General features: G+C 48.5%; 1 protein-coding gene across 7 annotated transcripts in view; it reads left to right on the plus strand.

Annotated features, from left to right (window-relative positions):
* Positions 1–3442: 3442 nt before the first annotated feature.
* Positions 3443–18371, plus strand: part of LOC104309640 (core histone macro-H2A.1) — a 44558-nt gene continuing 29629 nt past the window's right edge. For 3 of the 7 annotated variants that reach the window (XR_008462648.1, XR_008462647.1, XR_008462649.1), the window contains exons 1-2: positions 3443–3560; positions 12031–12231. Coding sequence is in view for 4 of the 7 variants with exons in the window: in XM_054168713.1 (XP_054024688.1) it covers positions 12060–12231 (172 nt within the window). In the remaining 3 variants the exon portion in view is untranslated. The remainder of the gene's footprint in view (positions 3561–12030; positions 12232–18371) is intronic. The other 4 variants (XM_054168712.1, XM_054168714.1, XM_054168715.1 and 1 more) reach the window with 2 other exon arrangements.

Here is an 18371-nt window from a genome sequence, read left to right on the forward strand (position 1 = left end):
AAGGAGAAGCTTTATGTCTTCATGGTGGCTGGAAACCAAAGTGAAAGAGAAGTAAAGCCCTGTCCCTCGCACAGGCAAGCACTCCAGTGAGTCATTTCTCAGTGCAGGAACACCAGGGTGGATTACAGCAACCTGCCGCAGGACAGTGTCAGCCCTCTGGAGATCACAGATAATCCTCCCCTGGAACAGCTGTGCAGTTTGTGGGCTGCACTGGGAGCATGCTGAACACTGACTAGCTTTGGTAGGAGGTCACTGTGCCTATCTGATGGAGAATGTGAGAATGCCCAAATGCCAATAGCATCAAGCACAGAGAGCTGATCATAGCCTGACTGTAAGGAGTTAACTGGAGCATGAATTAGGCACTCAGTCTGGAAAAAAAAAAAAGGGAGTTCAGAGAAGTTGGTCGTGTCTGAGGGATCTGTACTTTCTTTTGACCATGTGAAGGTGGAAGGGAAACAGCTGGGACGTCCTGGCTGGGCACACCACATCCTGAAGAGATACTTCAGCAAGCCTGGAGATCGCATTCTGCATACCCAGTAAGCACAGGGTGACAAATAAACACCAGTGACAAATGAGGTGACACACTCAGAATTATGATAGCTGTCCCAAAGTGCAAACACTGACCTAAGCTTAGGAGGATTACCGTGCAGCACAACCCTCCCCACGCTGCTCTCTCCCCTCCCAAGCAATATTTCCTTCTCGGCCACCTATGCTGCATAAACAAGTTAAGTGTTTATGTTCCAAATGGCTCAGAGCTATCTTCTGCAAAGAGTCCCTTGAGCTTGCTCAAATTGATTGCAGAGTCAGGGTGTCAAGATGAAGTAAGAATACAAGAATGTAAGAATCAGAACTGTTTATATTAATCTTAAAGACAGTGGAGCTCTGGAAAGGTGCTTTTTGTTATTCCATATATAAATAAATACATCACTAACCTGGCAAAGGGAATAAAACCTAAGCCAAGGTCTGTTTTAGCAAGGTGGTTTATGGAGTGTAGCTTCACAGGCTGTCGTAAGCCAGGCTCCCTGTCAGACACTAGTGACACACTGTGTGCTCTCCAAACAGGCACTCTGAAGGCTCAGCACATGTCCAGGAGGATAAACCTGGGCTTTGTGGGGAGGTGAGCCAGTCAGCGTTAGCTTTAAAATGGCCAACAGCATCTTATTCCATGGACAAAGTGTTCAGGCCCTCTGCAAACTCAGGCAGGTATCACTCCATCAGTCCTCACCATCCATGTTCTGAAGGCTTTCTGGAAAAGCAGAGACTCCAGAAAAAAAAAAGAAAGAAAACTCACAAAACCCCACCAAACACAAAGCCCACCACCCAAAAACCAGACAGAAGGAGCCACGATGGTAGAAGAGCACAGAAAGTGACCTGCACTGATTTCCCAACTAACTCCTGCTGTCTGCTTCTGCCCCTCTGCTCTGCTGAGACCCCCCTGCAGTGCTGGGGCAGCTCTGGAGTGCTCAGCACAGACAGGGACCTGCTGGAGCAGGGCCAGAGGAGGCCACAGCAAGGCTGGCAGGGCTGGAAGCCCTCTGCTGTGAGGCCAGGCTGAGAGAGCTGGGGATTGTTCAGCATGAAGAAGGCTCTAATGAGGTCTTCTGGTGGCTTTTCAGTACATAAAGAGCCTGAAGAGAAAGCTGGGGACCGACTTTTTAGCAGGGTCTGGGGTGACAGAGCAGGGGCTGATGGACTAAACTGAAAGAGGGAAATTCAGACTGGAGAGAAGGAGGAATCTTGTTACAGAGGGTGGTGAGACACTAGCCCAGCTGGCCCAGAGAGATGTCCCATCCCTGGAAACATTCCAGGTTAGGTTGTTTAGGGGTCTGAGCAACATGATCTAGTTAAAAATGTCCCAGAGGGGTTGGACCTTTGAAAGGTCCCTTCCAGCCCATCCCTTTCTATGATTCTGTGTTTCTATGACCTGCCCTTTCTTCGTGTCAACACAGGCACCCAGGGCTGGGGGGTTGGGTATTTTGGTTTGAGGTTTGGTGGGTTTTTTTCAGATAAAACTCATGTGGGTGACAGTAAAACAGAGTAGGAAGAGCCAAGCATTGGAGGACCAGTTCTGCTCAGCACTCTGCACAGCACATGAGAAGGGTTCCTGTGTGGGCAGCACTGCCAGCAAGAAAAAAGGGAGCAGAGAATGAAGAGGAGGAGGTGGGAGGGAGATGGTGGAACACAGGGAACATAGCGTGTGTCCCCAGCTTTGTAAGCCACGGCAGATGGCCTGGTGAGTACTGTATCCATATCAGTGGGTTAAGGGCAATCAGGGACTGCAGGGTACTGGACTTAGCAGGGAGTCTTTGTTAGGCAAAACCGCCTGTGCGAATAGCACTGAGGCTGCGATTAGCACTGGGGAGCAAAGCCAGGCCAAGGCTGCATTTGACCCCGTGCTGCAGGGTAGCCTAGGGAGAGATGTCTCGGGGGATGCAGAGTTTAGCTGCATTAAAAACCAGACCAAGCCAAGCTGCAGCTCAGGGGGGCTGATATGGAGAACAAGAAACTCCTTGCCTCTACTAGCTGTTGGTAGCTGGAGCGGTGTCACACTGCCGTGCCACCAACACCCATCATGGCTCTGGCCATGAAACAACAGCAAGGGACGCTGGGGAAGAAGCTGTGGACTGGGATCCCATTTGGGGCATCGAAGCAAGATGCTGCTCCATTCAGGCAGGAGCAGCAGAAGGGTTTGGGAGCGTTAGGAAGCCAGCAGTGTTCTGTGACACAGCAATTTGTTATGATTTGTGTGTCCCACGGCCAAAACCTTCCGCAGCAGCTACCCTGTTCTACTGGCAGGTGAGGCAGCTGGGAGAGAGGGAGAGGAGAGGAAGGAGGAGAGGAGGAAGAGAATGAGATGCACTCTCCCTTTGTCAGCTGGGCGTGTGGGCGGGGGGCAGCAGCACCCCAGCTCTTCCAATCCAGCAAGGTCCACTCAAGCACATTAGCATCTCCCAAGCAGAAACTCCTCCAAATCCCCACCTGGGGCCTTTATAAAATGGCAGAAAGCCATTTTTGTACAGCACAAGGACAGCAGCCAGAGCGTGCACGCCCCAGGCCAGCAGGAACAATCCCATCGCTCCTTCTCCTCGCTGCCCGGATGAGAAACCTCCTTTCGGGAGGGCAGCGGCGCTCCCCCCACCCTGCCCTCCTGCACCGCAGCGCTGGGAGCACACCGATCGGCACACAATGGCTCTCCGGGCGCAGGAGCAGCTGCGGAGAGCGCGGTGCCAAGGGCCAGCCCCGCGCAGGGACGAAGCTCTCCACGGGGCAGGCGGAGCCCCCGCACGCAGCCAGCTGCCGCGGCACCGGCGCCGCTCGCCCCCGGCCCGAGAGCAGCGCGGGCCGGCGCGGGAGCGCGCAGCGAGGGGGCCCAGGCGCGGCGCGGGGCGGAGCGGCAGGGATGTGACGTGCGGCGCGGGCGCGCAGGGCATTGTGGGAGTTCGCCGCCAGCCCCCTCCAGCCGTTCCCGTTGGCCCCGCGGGCGGAGCGGAGGCAGCGGGGCCGCCGCCGGTGACCGACCGACCGACCGAGTGGAAGCGTCCTGCCCCGGAGACCTCGCTGTGAGTCGCTGCCGGCGTTGGGCGCGGAAGGGCCTCCCGCGCTGTGGGGAGTGCGAGGGGCGCCGAGGGGCTCTGCCGCGGCGGGGAGCAGCCGGCCCGCGGGGCTCAGGGCCCCTACAGCCGGGGCAGGCTCGGAGGGAGGGAGGGAGGGGGGGCTTGCCCTTCTGGCTCTTCCCCGGGGAAGCCGCGGGGCTCGGGCCGCGGCGGGCGCTCTGTCGGTCCTGCCCCTTCGTGTCGCGCCGTGGGTGAAGCCGCGAGATCCACCCCGCGCCCAGCGCAATGGTGGCAGCGGCGGGGTCGCTTCTGCGGAATCCGCCTCGGGGTTGGGATGTGGAGGCTGGAAGGGTCCGGTGGGCACCCCGCAGACGCTGGCCCTGCAGAGGGGGGGTTCGGGGAACGGCGGGGGGGGTCGATCCGCGGTTTCCCCACGCCTCCCTTCACACGTCCGCACGGACTCCTTCGCTTCTCCCACCCCGGGTCACCGGGCAGGAGAAGATGATGCGGGGAGACCGCCAAAAGCGCGAGTGGAAAGCAGCAGAAGGTGTTTTCGGTCTGTTTGCACTCCGGGATGAAGAAACTGTGGCATAAAAGTTACCTGCCGCATGTGAACGGCGTAATTAAAAAGAGCCAAATGACGTTCTTCAAAGCCTCAAAGCGAAGGCTTCCCAGAGCGGTGGCAAATAAAGGCTGAGCTGGGAGGGGGGCCGGGGTGTTGTTTGGGAACTGTCACTTCTTGTGCAGCCCGCAATATGTCTGCCTGCAGGAGCTGAGCAGCCCAGACGGGGCCGTCTCTGGCTGTGGGTGTTCCTCAAAGGGGACTGCAAGGACTGCAGGTGAATGCAGGTTCCCAGGGCTCCGCACAAGCGCCTGGATTTAGACCAAAACCTGCGCCTGTAGCAGGCAGTCAAGGGGAACAAGCTGCTTCTCTAACTTATGCCTTCCTATGAACCTTTTGCTTCCTCTATAATCTTTTAAAAGTAAGTTGCAGAAGGACCATGATTTTTCACCTGAAGCCGGCAGCTGGAACCAGCTCATGTTCAAGTAGGGTGCTGTGAAACTGAGGTTGGTTCATTGAGGTTGATGGAAGGCAGCTGGCTGTGGAAGTCTGTTTGGATGAGGCTTGTTACTTACCTCTTGACTATACAAATGAACCACCTTTGATTTTATTTCCCGGGGCTGTGTGTGGCTGTCACTTAGCAACAGGTCTGTAGGGAACTTTGCAGATCCACTGTCTCCCCCATTCCTAAAAGCAGAAGAAATAAACCAGCTAGAGAGAAAGTCAGCAAATAATGAACACAGACCTGGGTTCTTGTGTGCAACCAGAGGTGACAAGTTAGGTGGAAACAAGACAGTTACAATTGCTTTGATGCTACTGGCTGTGAGATATTTTGCATCAAGTGGTCCCTAAAGAACTCCCCAATGTGTTGTGTGGGTTGTTGGTTTGGTTAAGTGTTCTGTAAGACAGCAACTACACTGTTGCTCACTTAGTAATGGTCACAAGTTATGTTGCTGTGTTGGGTATCCATAATCTTTCATGCTGAAATCTTCCAGGCCTTCTGTGTTGCTAAAGAGCAACTTTGTTTTGTTGTGTGTAAGCCCTCCCATCTGACTGCCGGTAAAGCCAAGTGTCCATTAAGCCATAACTGATCTGAAATCTAGAGGTAAGACTAAAATTTGGCCTAATGACAGCAATACAGGAAGAGTGCTTCAGCACTGGCACCAAAGTCCAGCACTGCAAAGTTAGAAGACACCAGTATGTTTACATTTGTCCTTGGGAGCTGCCTGGTTCTGCAGCTTAAAAAACCCACCAAACAACAACATCTCAATGCATAGCTTTGATAAAAGATGTTCTCTGGATAAGGTAGGTGATAAAATCACACCCCAGAAGAATGGTCAGAATCTTGTGCTCTCAAATAAATTAGAAGTATTTCTGTACGAACCTGACAGCCAAGATCAAGGCCTGGACTGTTCTGCATAAGAAGTAGTCCTGCCCCAGCAAGGTTATAAAGCAGGGATACAGGAGCAGGAATCTGGAATGGATGCCACAGGAGGGGAAAAAGAAGCCTCCAGAGAGAGCCTCCCTTGGGAGAGGGAGTATTGACCCAGTGGGCAGTGCAGTGAGCATTGGGTTTGGTTAGCTCAGTGCTTTCTAGAGGCAAAACAGGCAAAGAAGCCCCAAGTGTTTGCTGAGAGAGTGGAGTGCCTGCTGGCTCGTTGGGGAAGGGTGCTATAAAGATATGGACAAGCCATAGTTCCTTGCCCACACCCATTCTAAGGGGAGGATGGGCAGGACTCAACTTGTGGTCTTTGCTGCATGATGGTAGAGTCCTGCCATTCGTGGCCGCCTCAGAGGGTCAAGCTGTTATGCTCCCCCCCCCCAGCAGAATGGTGTCTGTCTTAAATTGCATTCTGTATGGGGATTCTTGCCTTGGAAGCATCCACGTGAACTCTTGATTACCTTTCTGCCTTCTTCCATACATGCCAAGGGGCAAAGAACTTCTCAACGTGTTCTTTAAACCAGTTATTCTGGCTGTTGAAGTCATAAACTGTCCAGTGACTGAAGGTGCTGTAGCAGGTTGAATGCTTCCTGCCTGGTACACAAAAAGCTGTGGTGTACACACGGGCCTGATCTCATGCCAGTGCTCCCAGCCCTGGTCAGTGAGGACAATTGTGTTGTGGGGGCAGGATGCCCGGCCGAAGCACCGCTCTTCCTGGAGGTTTGCACGTTAAGGGGGTATTTGTTTGGGGTGCTCAGAGCCATCGTGGCGAGGAGGGACTTCTGCCACTTGTCCACAGCTGTGCAACAGTGTTTTGGTCTGCACAAAGGTCTTGTGCAAACGTTACTCCTCTGCCCCCCTTTACGTCATCACTAAAGGCATTCTGGTCTCGCTGATCTCCAAGCACACCCACTGGGCATTCCTCCGTGGGGTTCCTTCTCTCAGTTTGCCAGGTGAAGGTCTGTGGTGGTACCTTTTCAGGTGAGAAACGTCTGGAAAGGTCGTTTCACAGCTAGTTTCACTGCTCCCTGTTTCAGAGCACAGAGCTCCTGCTTTGATGAGGCACTTCAGCTCCAATTTGAAGCCAGAGCAAACGATAAGCTATTAACTCTTCTTCGCGTCCGGTCGTACCTGGAAACCACACTCGCAGGCAGAGACAAGATTATTAGAGACCATTTTCTAGGGAGTCTAGAAGCAGTGTCTCTTCTGAATGTGCCAGACAGGCTCCTGATCAGCCAGGAGCAGAGCAAGTGAGTTGTCAAAGCAAATTCAAACGCACCTTTTCAGAAGGAGTTCAGCGAGCAGCTGTTATTACAGCCCAGAAATAGCTGTAAGAGAGAACGGCAGCGCTTACCTTGTTAATCTTTGAAACAATGGGAAGAAAATAGCACTGCATTAATCCCCTCAGATTCAGAAATGAACTTTCCAGCTTAGTCTTTGTACTGGAAAGAAGAGAAGAATAATTACTAAATCATAGTATTTATCCTGTGGTAGGGTAAATGGATTGCGCTCCTGGATTCCGCTAGGCTTGCTCGATGGGATCGCAGAGATCTAAATTTAATCATCTGTTTGCTGAGTGCAGTTAATACACCAATGTAAGCCCATGCTGCCTGACAGCACCAGCATTCACAGCAATTTGTCATTTCTAAGCAGAACCTGAAAACTATTCATAGCAGGAGGGTTTATTTACTACTGTTGGATGGCAGTGTCAGGCTGACTGAGCTAATGAAGTACTGGGCTCCTTTGACCAGGGTGTGCTTGCGGAATGAAGCGATGTGAAACCTTTGCCTGGGTGCATTTGGGGAAGATGACACTTGCAAGTGTGGCTTAGTGGAGTACCTGTCCTCAGCCAGAGCAATCTGGCCAACCAGAGTCCACCACAGCCAGTGTCAAACAGAACTGCTTTGATCACTGCACCTTTAATATTATTTTTTGTTCTTAGAGAATTTATTTCTGGCTCACAAAGGCATGACAGCAGAGAAGCCTTATAGTTTGAACTTTTGCTGTGAGCCAAATTAGTGTGCCATCAGATCCTCATTTCTGTCAGCTCAGGGATCCTAGAAAGCAGTCTGAACCTTGCTACAGTCTTTAAGGGGCTTTCAGAAGCCTACATTGTGCAAGTCTTCAATCCGTGTCTGAGCATGGCAGAGCCGCTGGAGGACAGAGCATTGCATGTGATTGGAAGTCAAAGGTGGACCTGGATAAGTTGCCTCTTGGGTGATATCTGCTGGTTGTCAGAGTGATCATTTGGTGAACTGTCACAATGAAACTCAACCACTTTGTTGTCACATCTTGGAAGAGAAGCTGTTGAGAAATGGCACCGTGGAGGCAAGAGGGGAGGGAAGGGGCAGGACCGGTCTGACTGCTTGGCTGGCACCGACTGATTCTCCTGTGGTTTTTCTTTTAGTTGTAAATGATCTTGCTCCAATCTTGGCTGAACCATGGCTCATGTGATAAGGTTCCCTTTGGTTGCCTCCCTCATCTGCTGGCTAGCAGTGACTCAGCAGACAGCTCTGGTTCATTAGGCTTGGCAGCATTCCAGAGTTTCTGGTATTACAAAGATAAACCAGTTGAGAACATGTAAGGCACACGGTTTGCTTTGGGGTTTGATCTGTTGCCATGCTCTTTACATTCAACTTCAATAAATCTTTTTTTGTGGCTGTTGCAAGTGAAATCTCTTCTCTTTCCCTTCTCTCTTGCTGTGGAGAGCTGGAGAAGAGGCTTTGAGAGCTCACCGGGCCATCCCTCAGCTCCAAGGCAGGATAAACAGGTTCTGCAAACCTGAGTGTGGATCCTCAATCTGTAATTAAGCCCAAAGGAGGTCTTCCATGCCAGGTTCTTTTTCCCCTTCCAAATCACATGGTTGGCACAATTCAAAATGGTACTTGATACTTAATTGGAATTTTCCTCCCTCCACCCCCAAGCATCTAAAGATACAGTGAGTCACTACGTGTTGTAGGAAGAGGATCCCTGAGACAGGAAGCTCTGAAAATCATCTTTATCTCATTTCTCCTTTTCTGCTACAAGTTTCCCCAAGTTATGCCTCTCTTCAGTAAGCAAGTCCCCAGCCTTTTGATTCAGGCAGAGATTTGCCTCACGCACAAACTTCCAGCCAGACAGCTCTTGAATGTCCAGTATGAGAGGATCAGGTTAGTTGTCAAGGTAGGTGCAGGGTTGTGTTAAATATTACTAAGAGACATTCACCAGGAGTACAACATAAAGGGGGAATTAACTTCCAGAGCTTGCAGAAGTGATAAAACAAACTGCTTAGGAACAATAACCCCAAACCACCAAAACAACAAACAAACCAACCCCCAGCTCCATTCTCTATATGGCTAGGTGTTAGCTAGCTGCAGGTGACAGGAGGCTGGGAGGCATTCAGTAGCAAATAGTAGTTAAGGGAAGAACATCTTGTGAAGAAGAGGTGGAAGAGGTTGGAAACAAAGTGTTTTGCTGCAGGGTAATGTGGAGGAGGTTTGTTTACTGTGACCCATGGCAGTTGACTTAGCACTCTGAAGAGCTGGGGTGCATCCAGGGTCGGGGGTATGCAGCACCTGTTTGGTTCCACATAGGAAGGAACCAATTCCTTTACTTCTCTGAAAAACTGTCTTCCTGGAACTGCAGACAAGAGGGCAGGGCTCTTGTATCCCTCTCCGGTACCATCTGCAGCATGGCCGTCCGTCTGTGTCTTCTGTTTGGGTTTCACGTTGGCTGAGCTGTATTCACTCCAGCTCCCTCAGAGCCTCTTTGGCAGTAATTCTGCAGTGCTGCATTACTCATGCTTGGATCTAAATGCAGCTGATGGCTAGGTGACACTCTCCCAAAGAAGAAAAATCCAGTGTCAAGAAGTAAGGATTTCCATGTTAACTTCCAACTATTTTGGCTATCCCATAAACTCATTTACAGTGCTTTAGTGCCTAAGGCTTGCAGATTTTCCCTAGACAAAGTTAGGTTTTTCACCACTTCCCTACCAGCTACAAACCAAAGAAGCATTTTTCATGCTTGCTTTCCCTGGTGCAAATTTGATTCAGTGAACTTCTTAACATTTGTGAGATTCAATATCTGTAGCATGGATGAAACTGGATAATGAACTATAAAAATTGCTAGCAAAGTCCATAGCCAACTCCCAGCCACACCCAGCCTTGCTGCTAACAAAGGCAGAGCTAACTGGAGGGGGAAATGCAATTAAATGCAAGGGTTTTGAAATCAGTTGTGAGCTCCACTTAAGCAGCTTCTCAAGGCAAAAACATAGGCTTTGTCCTCCTCTTCACACAGTACAGTTGTGTGAGAGCAGAGGAAAAGAGGAGGAGCCTGTTTTGATGGCTCCCCCCTTCCAAAATGTCCTGTCTGGCTTTTTGACACCAGTTTCAAAATGAGCTAATAAGATGGGATTATTCCATTTGCCCTTAACAAGCAATTATTGAAGGTGCAGTTCACCTGTAAACCCTTGATTAATGCAGTGTGGAAGTGGAAATGAAATGGTTGATACTTTTGTTTCTGTAGTTATCCTGAGTGGTCTTCATCTGATAGTTATGCAGTGTGAATCCCAGTGACTCATGGAGATTAAGATGACTGCAGAGCATGTCAGCACAGAACAGGAGCTGCAGAGCTCAGAGGTGGGCTTGGTGAACTTGTTTTGCCTAGTTCTGAGCTTGCCCAGTCATTGTGGATCAGGCATGTGGTAAATACAGATAGGCTCAGAAGGACGAGGACAGACTTCAGAATAAACAAGACCAAGCAGAAAGAGAAGCAGAGAAGTGGGGTGATAGGAAAGCAAGTGGGAAGGGATTTCACTGGGGAGCACAGAAACACAGTGAGGGGTTTGTGTTTGGTAGGATTTGTGCAAGGAGAGAGCTGGGGGTGCAGAGGTGCATTTATCACTGATGCATGCCACTGGTTTCCTTAGAGTTCAGACACACAGGAGAGCAAGATGGAGACTGTCTCCTTTCCTCTGAGCTGATTTCACAACTCAGTTCATTGCCTAAGCCTTCGCAGATCCCTTGAGAGCCTGCAAACCCTTCACCCTTTTGAATGTGTCAGCTTGTATTTGCAGCCTGAGTCTAAACCAAAGAGAGAAAAAAATGTTTGACAGCTGTATCAGCAGCAGGTTTCTTCCCAGACATACACTGAGATACAGTTGTCAGATAGCTGCTGGATGTTTAGACCACTGTCATGTTAAGGAAAGGTGGCAGGTTGCAGCTCATCAGATTCCTAGAGAGCATGTTGGAGCAGCAGAGGCTTCCATGTAGAGATAGCTGGTTGCTGTTAGGGGTTCATTTCTGATCCTTCTGAAAACAGCACATCTAGTGTACAGGAGAGGCACTCTGCCCATCACAGGCCTTTGGTCTGTGGGTTCATACATCCTGGACAGTCTGGTTCTTGGAGGAATGTAAATACACTTTAGGAAGCCTAGAGAAGAGAAAGCTCCAAGGAAACCCTGCAGCAGCCTTCCAGTTTGAAGGGGGCTGCAGGACAGCTGGAGAAGGACTTTTTACAAAGGGCTGGAGTGACAGGACAAGGGGTAGTGGCTTCAAGCTGGAAGAAGCTGGATTTAGATTAGACATTAGGAAGAAATTCTTCCCTGTGAGGGTGGAGAGGCATTGGAAGAGAGAGCCTGGAGAATGTTAGGAAAATGTTAGATGTTAGGAAAAAGTTCTATACAGAGAGAGTGATTGCCCACTGGAATGGGCTGCCTGGGGAGGTGGTGGAGTCACTGTCACTGGAGGTGTTCAGGAGGAGACTTGATGGGGTGCTTGGTGCCGTGGGTTAGATGTTTGGGTGGTGTTGGATTGGTTGATGGGTTGGACGCGATGATCTTGAAGGTCTCTTCCAACCTGGTTTATTCTATGTAAGTTGTGGAGGCTCCAGCCCGGGAAGTGTTCAAAGCCAGGCTGGCTGGGGCCTTGAGCAACCTGGGCTAGTAGTAGGAGGTGTTACTGTGCGTGGCAGGGGGGTTGGAACTAGATGAGCTTTAAGGTTCTTTCCAACCCAAACCATTCTGTGATGAGGAAAGTAATTCTCCATGAACCTAGCAGTCCCACCCCAGCTGTTCAAATGGCCAGTCAAGAGTTTTGCCCCGAGAGCTGAGGCTGGTGTCAGTCTCCTGGTGGGAAGCAGCCTCTGCTTCAACACAGTCTCTGGTTTACATCAGGTGGTTACCAGACTGTACTCCATCAATGGTACCAGTTTAATCTGTCAGGAATTTCAGGAGATCAGTGGCAAGGCTGATTTAAATGAGAGAGTTTCCTTGGTTTATATATTCACTGTGTAAAATTATGCCAAGGTCACAATGGCAATGAAACCTTGGGTCAAGCTGTTGGAGCTTCTTGGTGTCTACCCTCTAGAAAGCCAACTTGTCTGTGTGGTTTAGGCCTATCCCAAAATCTGCTCTCTTGGGAGGTTTAGGATGTGCTGTTACAGTCCTTTTTGATAACCTTCAGCTTTTCTTTTTCTCTCCTCTTCCTAATTTACAGAGTGTTGTTCCAGACCCAGTACAGACAAAATGTCCAGCAGGGGTGGAAAGAAGAAGTCTACCAAGACCTCCCGCTCCGCCAAGGCTGGGGTGATCTTCCCTGTTGGAAGGATGCTACGTTACATCAAGAAAGGCCACCCCAAGTACAGAATTGGTGTTGGTGCTCCTGTGTACATGGCTGCTGTACTGGAGTATCTGACTGGTAGGTTTGGCTGAACCATGTCAAATGGAAATAATAATGCAAAGTAAACTGTCACAGAGCAAAAAGAATCCTGAAAAGATTCTCTGATGACTAAGAAAGTTATAGCTGAAGTAAGGGCTCTGCTGATCATGAACTGAGCCAAAATCAAGGGTCCCCCACCCCTGCCTCAGGGCTTTGATGGCTTTTGTACATTCCAGCACTGGATTTGCTTTGCCCTGTTGCAAACACTCTTCCTCATGGGCAATCAGAAGGATTCCTGCCTGTGCACATGGGCTGAACCTGCAGTGCTGCAGTCCTCCCTGCTCCAGTTTTGTGCCTGATGGCTTTGTTTGGGTTGTAACTGTCTGTCAGGCATACACATTCCTTTGAAACAGCTTCTCAGTGTTCATGCAGGGCTGAGGTTGCTTCCAGCATTGGTTAAACATTTGTGTTCAATGTGCAGATTGGTTTTGCAATTTGTTTGGCTGGGTCTGTGTACAAATGCACCCTGCTCAGCTGTCCCAGATCAGCAGAGCTTGTTTGCTTCCATTTGTAGTCCTTTCTCACTTTCTCTCTTCTCACCACAATGAGACCACCTTAAATAATTATCACAGTACCTTCTTGGAGGACAAAACTGTTATTTTTTCCACCATTTAGTAAGAAGCCTCAAAGGAAGAAAATTCTTTGCCTAAAGTCATACACAATCAGATGTGCAAGTAAAGATCTTTACAGAGCAGCTCTCTCAAATGAGACTTGAAGTGTTGTAAATTTACCTCACAAACATTGCAAAAGTAGTCTTCAAACAGAAAATTAAGCCCAGCTGTAGGAGCAGCAACATGTGGGCTCATTGCAGGATTGCTTTGCTTAACAGGAGAATAACTTGTGAGAAGTGCATCCAAATAAACCCTCAGTTCAGTCACGTTCGTGTGGCCAGACTGACTCACAGCATGTGGCTGTAAGCTGGGGATCCAGCAGAAAGCACAAGTGCTAGATGGGTTACTCTTTGGAAGCAGATTCTGTTAGCATGACTAGGAAAAAGCTTGAGCTGGAGCTCATTTCTCAGGGCAGTGCCTCTGCTTGTGGCAGTTCTGGCTGCAGCACGTTCAAGGGACAGTTGTCTTTAAGCTACGTGCTGTGCTCTGAGGAACAGAAACACTTCACTCCCTCCTTGACAAGCACTAAGCAGCAAAGTGTGTGCTTTCACTTGAAACCAAACTGACCCAACTCTTAAGAATTTTGGATACACCTTATAGTGGGTATTGACCTGGAAGAGCAGAAACAGGCTGATTGGGATTTCTTTTTTCCCTGGGAGGCTGCTGCTTCCTCTAAAGAGGAAGGTTGGTAACACTAGAGAATAACTCCTGGAGTGCCTGGGTGTTGTGAGGGATCCATACTCCTTGATAGAATTTTGTCAGTCATCAAATATCCTTGTCTTCCCCCTCCCCAACACACTTTGTTCATGTTTGCAGTTTTCTGTAGTCAAGCCTTTTCCTTCAAAGAGTGCTTTTAAACTTCCTAGCTGGCCTTAAAATTAACATTTCCTTCAGCTGGGTTCCTGCTTACAGCAATAACAGCTCAAATAAAATGCTTCTTAGGGTGCAGGGTGCTTTGAATGTGCCCTGTTAAAGGCAGGGAACAATACAGGTGAGCTTAAGGCACTGCTAATGAGCAGCACATGTTATGGGTAACTGATTGGAAGTGTTTACTGAGGCACTGATGGTTTAGGCAGCTGAGAATAGGCTGGGGAAATAAAGGTGTTTCTTTAACTGCTTTGCATCCTGGGAAAGTGTCTGAGGATATTAACAACAAAAAAAGGTTAAGAACAAAATAAAGTTTTCCACATTGCTTCTTCAGGAAGAAGAAAAAAGGAGAGGAAAAGGAGAATTAAGGGGGAAAGTGGCTTCCTATTTTTTTTCTTCCTTTAAATATTTTGAAGCTATGTCTGGTTTACTTTCAACTAGTATCCTGCACCAAGGTTTGCCTTCCTTCTGGTACAGAGATGCATCTCAAAAGCACAAATACTTGTCTTTCCCTCCTGGCTTGGCAGTAGCTTCATGACTGCTTCAGTCTGGAGGGATTCTTTCTTTTCCCCTTCCTGTGAGTTTTTTCACACTCTCTATTGGTGTCATTTTTTTTAGCCTTTAATGCTCAGTATGTTTTCTGCACTTCAGATAATTCCTGTTCTTCAGTGTAGCTCAGGAACACTCCCTTGGAATGGGATGCATGGAGATTTGGGGGCTTTTTTTTTCACTTCTTTGCAGTTATTGCTTCACAAAACCAGAGAGAGCCTGAGTTCTCTCCGGGAGAGTTTTAAAGATGCTCATTGCCAGCATATGATCTGAGACTAAATCAAAGCATTTCAGCCATTTCAAAGTAAAAGCAGGAACATGACATAATAGGAAGGAGAGCATGTGAAGTGGCATGCTAATAAATTGGCTAAATCAAAAAGCAGCCCTGTGCATGCAGGAAGGAGAGGGACAGCATCAAATATCAAAAGCACTTGTAGGAGAGAACAGCTTCGGAAAAGGCTGGGAGGGGAAATGACAGAGACGTGACCTAAGAGAGAGGAACCTGCTCAGAGCTGAAAAGCAGTTCCTGTGTGTGCAGAGCTCAGCACTGCCTGGAGTCCTTCAGGAGATGAGGTGCTAGGGTTTGCTGACCTTTGCTGAAGTTCAGCTCTGACGTAAGGCTGGAATTAGCCCACGATGTGCTCAGATCTCCTTCAGGCTGAGATTTGAAGTCAAGTAATGCTTCCAGCTGTTCAGGCTTGGAGTTCTGCTCTGGGTCCATCCACGGCTTTGGCTTTAGCCGCTTTGTGCTTTGAAGGTGACTTCCTGTTCTCATGTGTGTGAAGGGAAAAGGCACATCCTGTAATTTCTTGCCATTGTGTGGGCTAGATTCCCAGGCAGCCAGCACCAGAACAAGAGGACACAGTCTCAGGCTGTGCCAGGGGAGGTTTAGGCTGGATGTCAGGAAGAAGTTCTATACAGAGAGAGTGATTGCCCATTGGAATGGGCTGCCTGGGGAGGTGGTAGAGTCACCATCATTGGAGGTGCTCAGGAGGAGACTTGATGGGGTGCTTGGTGCCGTGGGTTAGTTGTTTAGGTGGTGTTGGATTGGTTGATGGGTTGGACGTGATGATCTTGAAGGTCTCTTCCAACCTGGTTTATTCTATTCTATATGTCATGTTAGCCTTCTTCAGTCTGTGCCTGACAAAGTGCTTTTTCAAACCATATTGCTGCTGTTCTTGTACTCTTGTGTTAGTGCATGTACACAGAGTTCAGCTCTAGCAGGAGAAGGCACTGTCTGAGCACACAGGACTTAGTCTGCCTGCTTCAGCTGCTGCAAACTAAAAACCATGTCCTTGCTATGTCCTTTTCAGTCTCTTGCCTTCTGACAACTTCCACGGGGGCTGGAGTACATCTTCCCTGTGTTGTCTGTTGTAATAACTTTAATAGTAATAAATTCTCTGTATTATTAGATATCCAAATTGAATTCTGGTCTTCAGCTAATAAAGTGGTTTCCCATATCTTCCATTTCAATACACTCGACACATGAGCAGGTTGCACAGTGAGCGTTCTCCTTCTCTTACTTACTCACTAAAGGTTCTTGTTACCTACAAGTGATACCACGCAGCAATGCCCTGATCAGCACACCCAGTGCATGTAGGGTGGTTTCTTAAGTGTGCCACCTGCTGATTCTTTCCTGCTTTTCATCTCAGGAAATGACCTGGAAATAGGATCCAAGTGTGTGTTCCTGGGTGAGCTTTCAGGGAGTACCTTTGAGCTTTACAGGTACTGCAGCAAGCAGATACATTTCCTTTCTTTACTCTGAGGAATAGTGTGGATGCTGAAGGGCTATAATTTGTGGTTCTGGTTTCTTCTTCACAGTAGCAGTTGGTGCAGTGTTGCCTGTCTTGCAGGGAACAGAGTATTTGATTACTTTCTGCTTATGCTGCAGAACTGATTTTGAGCACTATCAAGCTCTTCAAGTTGGTGAAAAGTTCAGTGTTAGTAATTCCTTTTGTGTTCTTTCCTTATTGTGGCACTTGGTTTACAATGGCCCATTGACTATTTATCTTCCTCAGCCTGTACTTCAGACAACCACAACCTACTCTTTATTTTTCTCTGCAAACTTGTGTGTCAGTGTCAGTTTGTGTCAAATAAAACCCAAAACAACTAAGTTAGTCAGGACCGCAGGCATCGCTTGGGACATTGTGGCCAGTCAGATGAAGCTGCATGGTTTGTACTTGCCAGGAGTGGTCCAGCCATACATGCAATCAGCTATATTCCCTTCAGATGTATAGCTTGCACAGGTTAGAGTTTACTCCAAGCTTTCTCCCAAGCAGAAAGAGCTGTTTCTTTGCCCTTCAAGAGCAGAACTCTCTGGAGCATGTTACAAGGCAGCACGAAGCAGGCCTGCAAGTCATTTCTGCTCCCCTGCCCCCCATCGGCTTCCCTGCACTGTAAATAACTTTCAATTGCCAAAACGTCACAGCAAATGAGGAGAGGGAGAAGTTTATAAAACAGCAGGAGAACTGGAGTACAGAAGAAATGAGACTTTGATTTATATTTGTCCTGTACATACTGAAGTGAGGGAGGAGAAAATGTGAGATGTCTGCTTTTGCCATTAGATTTCCCCCCCCTCGAGTGGGTTTTTACTGCCAGTGTATACTGTTGATCATGCCTTTGGTTAGAATGCAGAAGGAGCACCTTTGGCATCCCAGGCTTAGAATTACAGCTGAGGCTGGCTGGTGCTCACCTGAGCTTTTGTTCTCAGGCTCTCTGATGTCACCAGACTCCCCTCATGGAGGTTCATAGACTGGAGCTCAGTTTGTTGTGTTTTCACCTTAATTAATTTTCGATGTGGAAAAACTTTCTGAAGCCAGCTGCTGATTGGCTGCAAAATAAAAGTGGTTCCTGAGTGCAGTGAGGTGAACTGCTCCCTTCAGGTGCTCCCTTTCCAACGTGCAAGCTGATCAGCTTGAACTGCTGTTCACCTCTTGTGTGCTGCTGGCTGCTGAGAATTGTTACAGGGTCACCAAGGAAAGCAGCGGTTTGCCCCGTCCTGCAGAGGTGGACAAGCAGAGGGGAGCCCAGAGGGCTGCAGTAAAAAAGCATTAGGTTAAGAGATTTGAGTTCCAGGCATTCTGAGACTATCATAAATACTGGTCCTTAGGGAGCAATGAAATTTAAGAAGGGAATTAATTGACAGTATCTTTTTGATAGGGTTGAAGCACTCATTCACTACCAGGGTAACTTCTTCTGTTTAAACAAGCAGCTTTAGAAAGGCTAATCCCTATTATGGTGCCACAAACTATGTCCCAGAAGAGGTTTAAAACAAGCTAGGGGCTTGTAGGACCTGTGCCTTACTCGAGCAAGCATGAAACTACCTCTTCAGATCCAGTGTGCTTTTTAATATGGATTAATGCTGGACCTAAATTACGACAAGAGCCTCAGAAGCAGAGACCTTTGGGAAGTATCAGTCTAGCAGAGCTCCTTTGTAACACTCCCCTCTGTGTCAGACCTGTGTCAAGCTCTTAGCAGAAGTCAGAGTGTCTGAGTTTAACGGTGCCATGCTTGTGAGAAGTGCCTCTTTAGACAGAAAGCTTTGCATTGTTCCTAACAGAATGACCAACTCTCTTCCTGAACTTTAAATGCAGGAATCAGTCTGCTTCAAATGCATAGAAAGGAGGAGTTCACCTCCTTTGGTATTCACAGTCACCTACCACACAACACCCCAAGCAGTAGATTTTTTTTTTTTTTCACCTGCTTGTTCTCAAGACTTAGATTGGTTTTCCCCAAAACCAACGTTGGCCATGCTCTGTAGTCACTGCTGAACTGCCTCTGTGATTGGTTTTCCCCAAAACCAATGTTGACCATGCTCTGTAGTCACTGCTGAACTGCCTCTGTGATTGGTTTTCCCCAAAACCAACATTGACCATGCTCTGTAGTCACTGCTGAACTGCCTCTGTGAAGTAACAGGGGGGAAATACCTCTAAATATTTGTCTTCCAAACAATACCACTTGTGTGTGTTGATAGATACTTGTATGTGTTGTGGTTTCCATTGCTGTCTTGATACAAAAAGACCTGATGTGGGGGAAAGACTCTGAGACAACAGCAGTTTAATGAGTCATAATATTTTCCTCAGTGCCAGTCTC

The sequence above is a fragment of the Dryobates pubescens genome, chromosome 16 (genome assembly GCF_014839835.1).
Source record: "Dryobates pubescens isolate bDryPub1 chromosome 16, bDryPub1.pri, whole genome shotgun sequence".
Lineage (NCBI taxonomy): Eukaryota > Metazoa > Chordata > Aves > Piciformes > Picidae > Dryobates > Dryobates pubescens.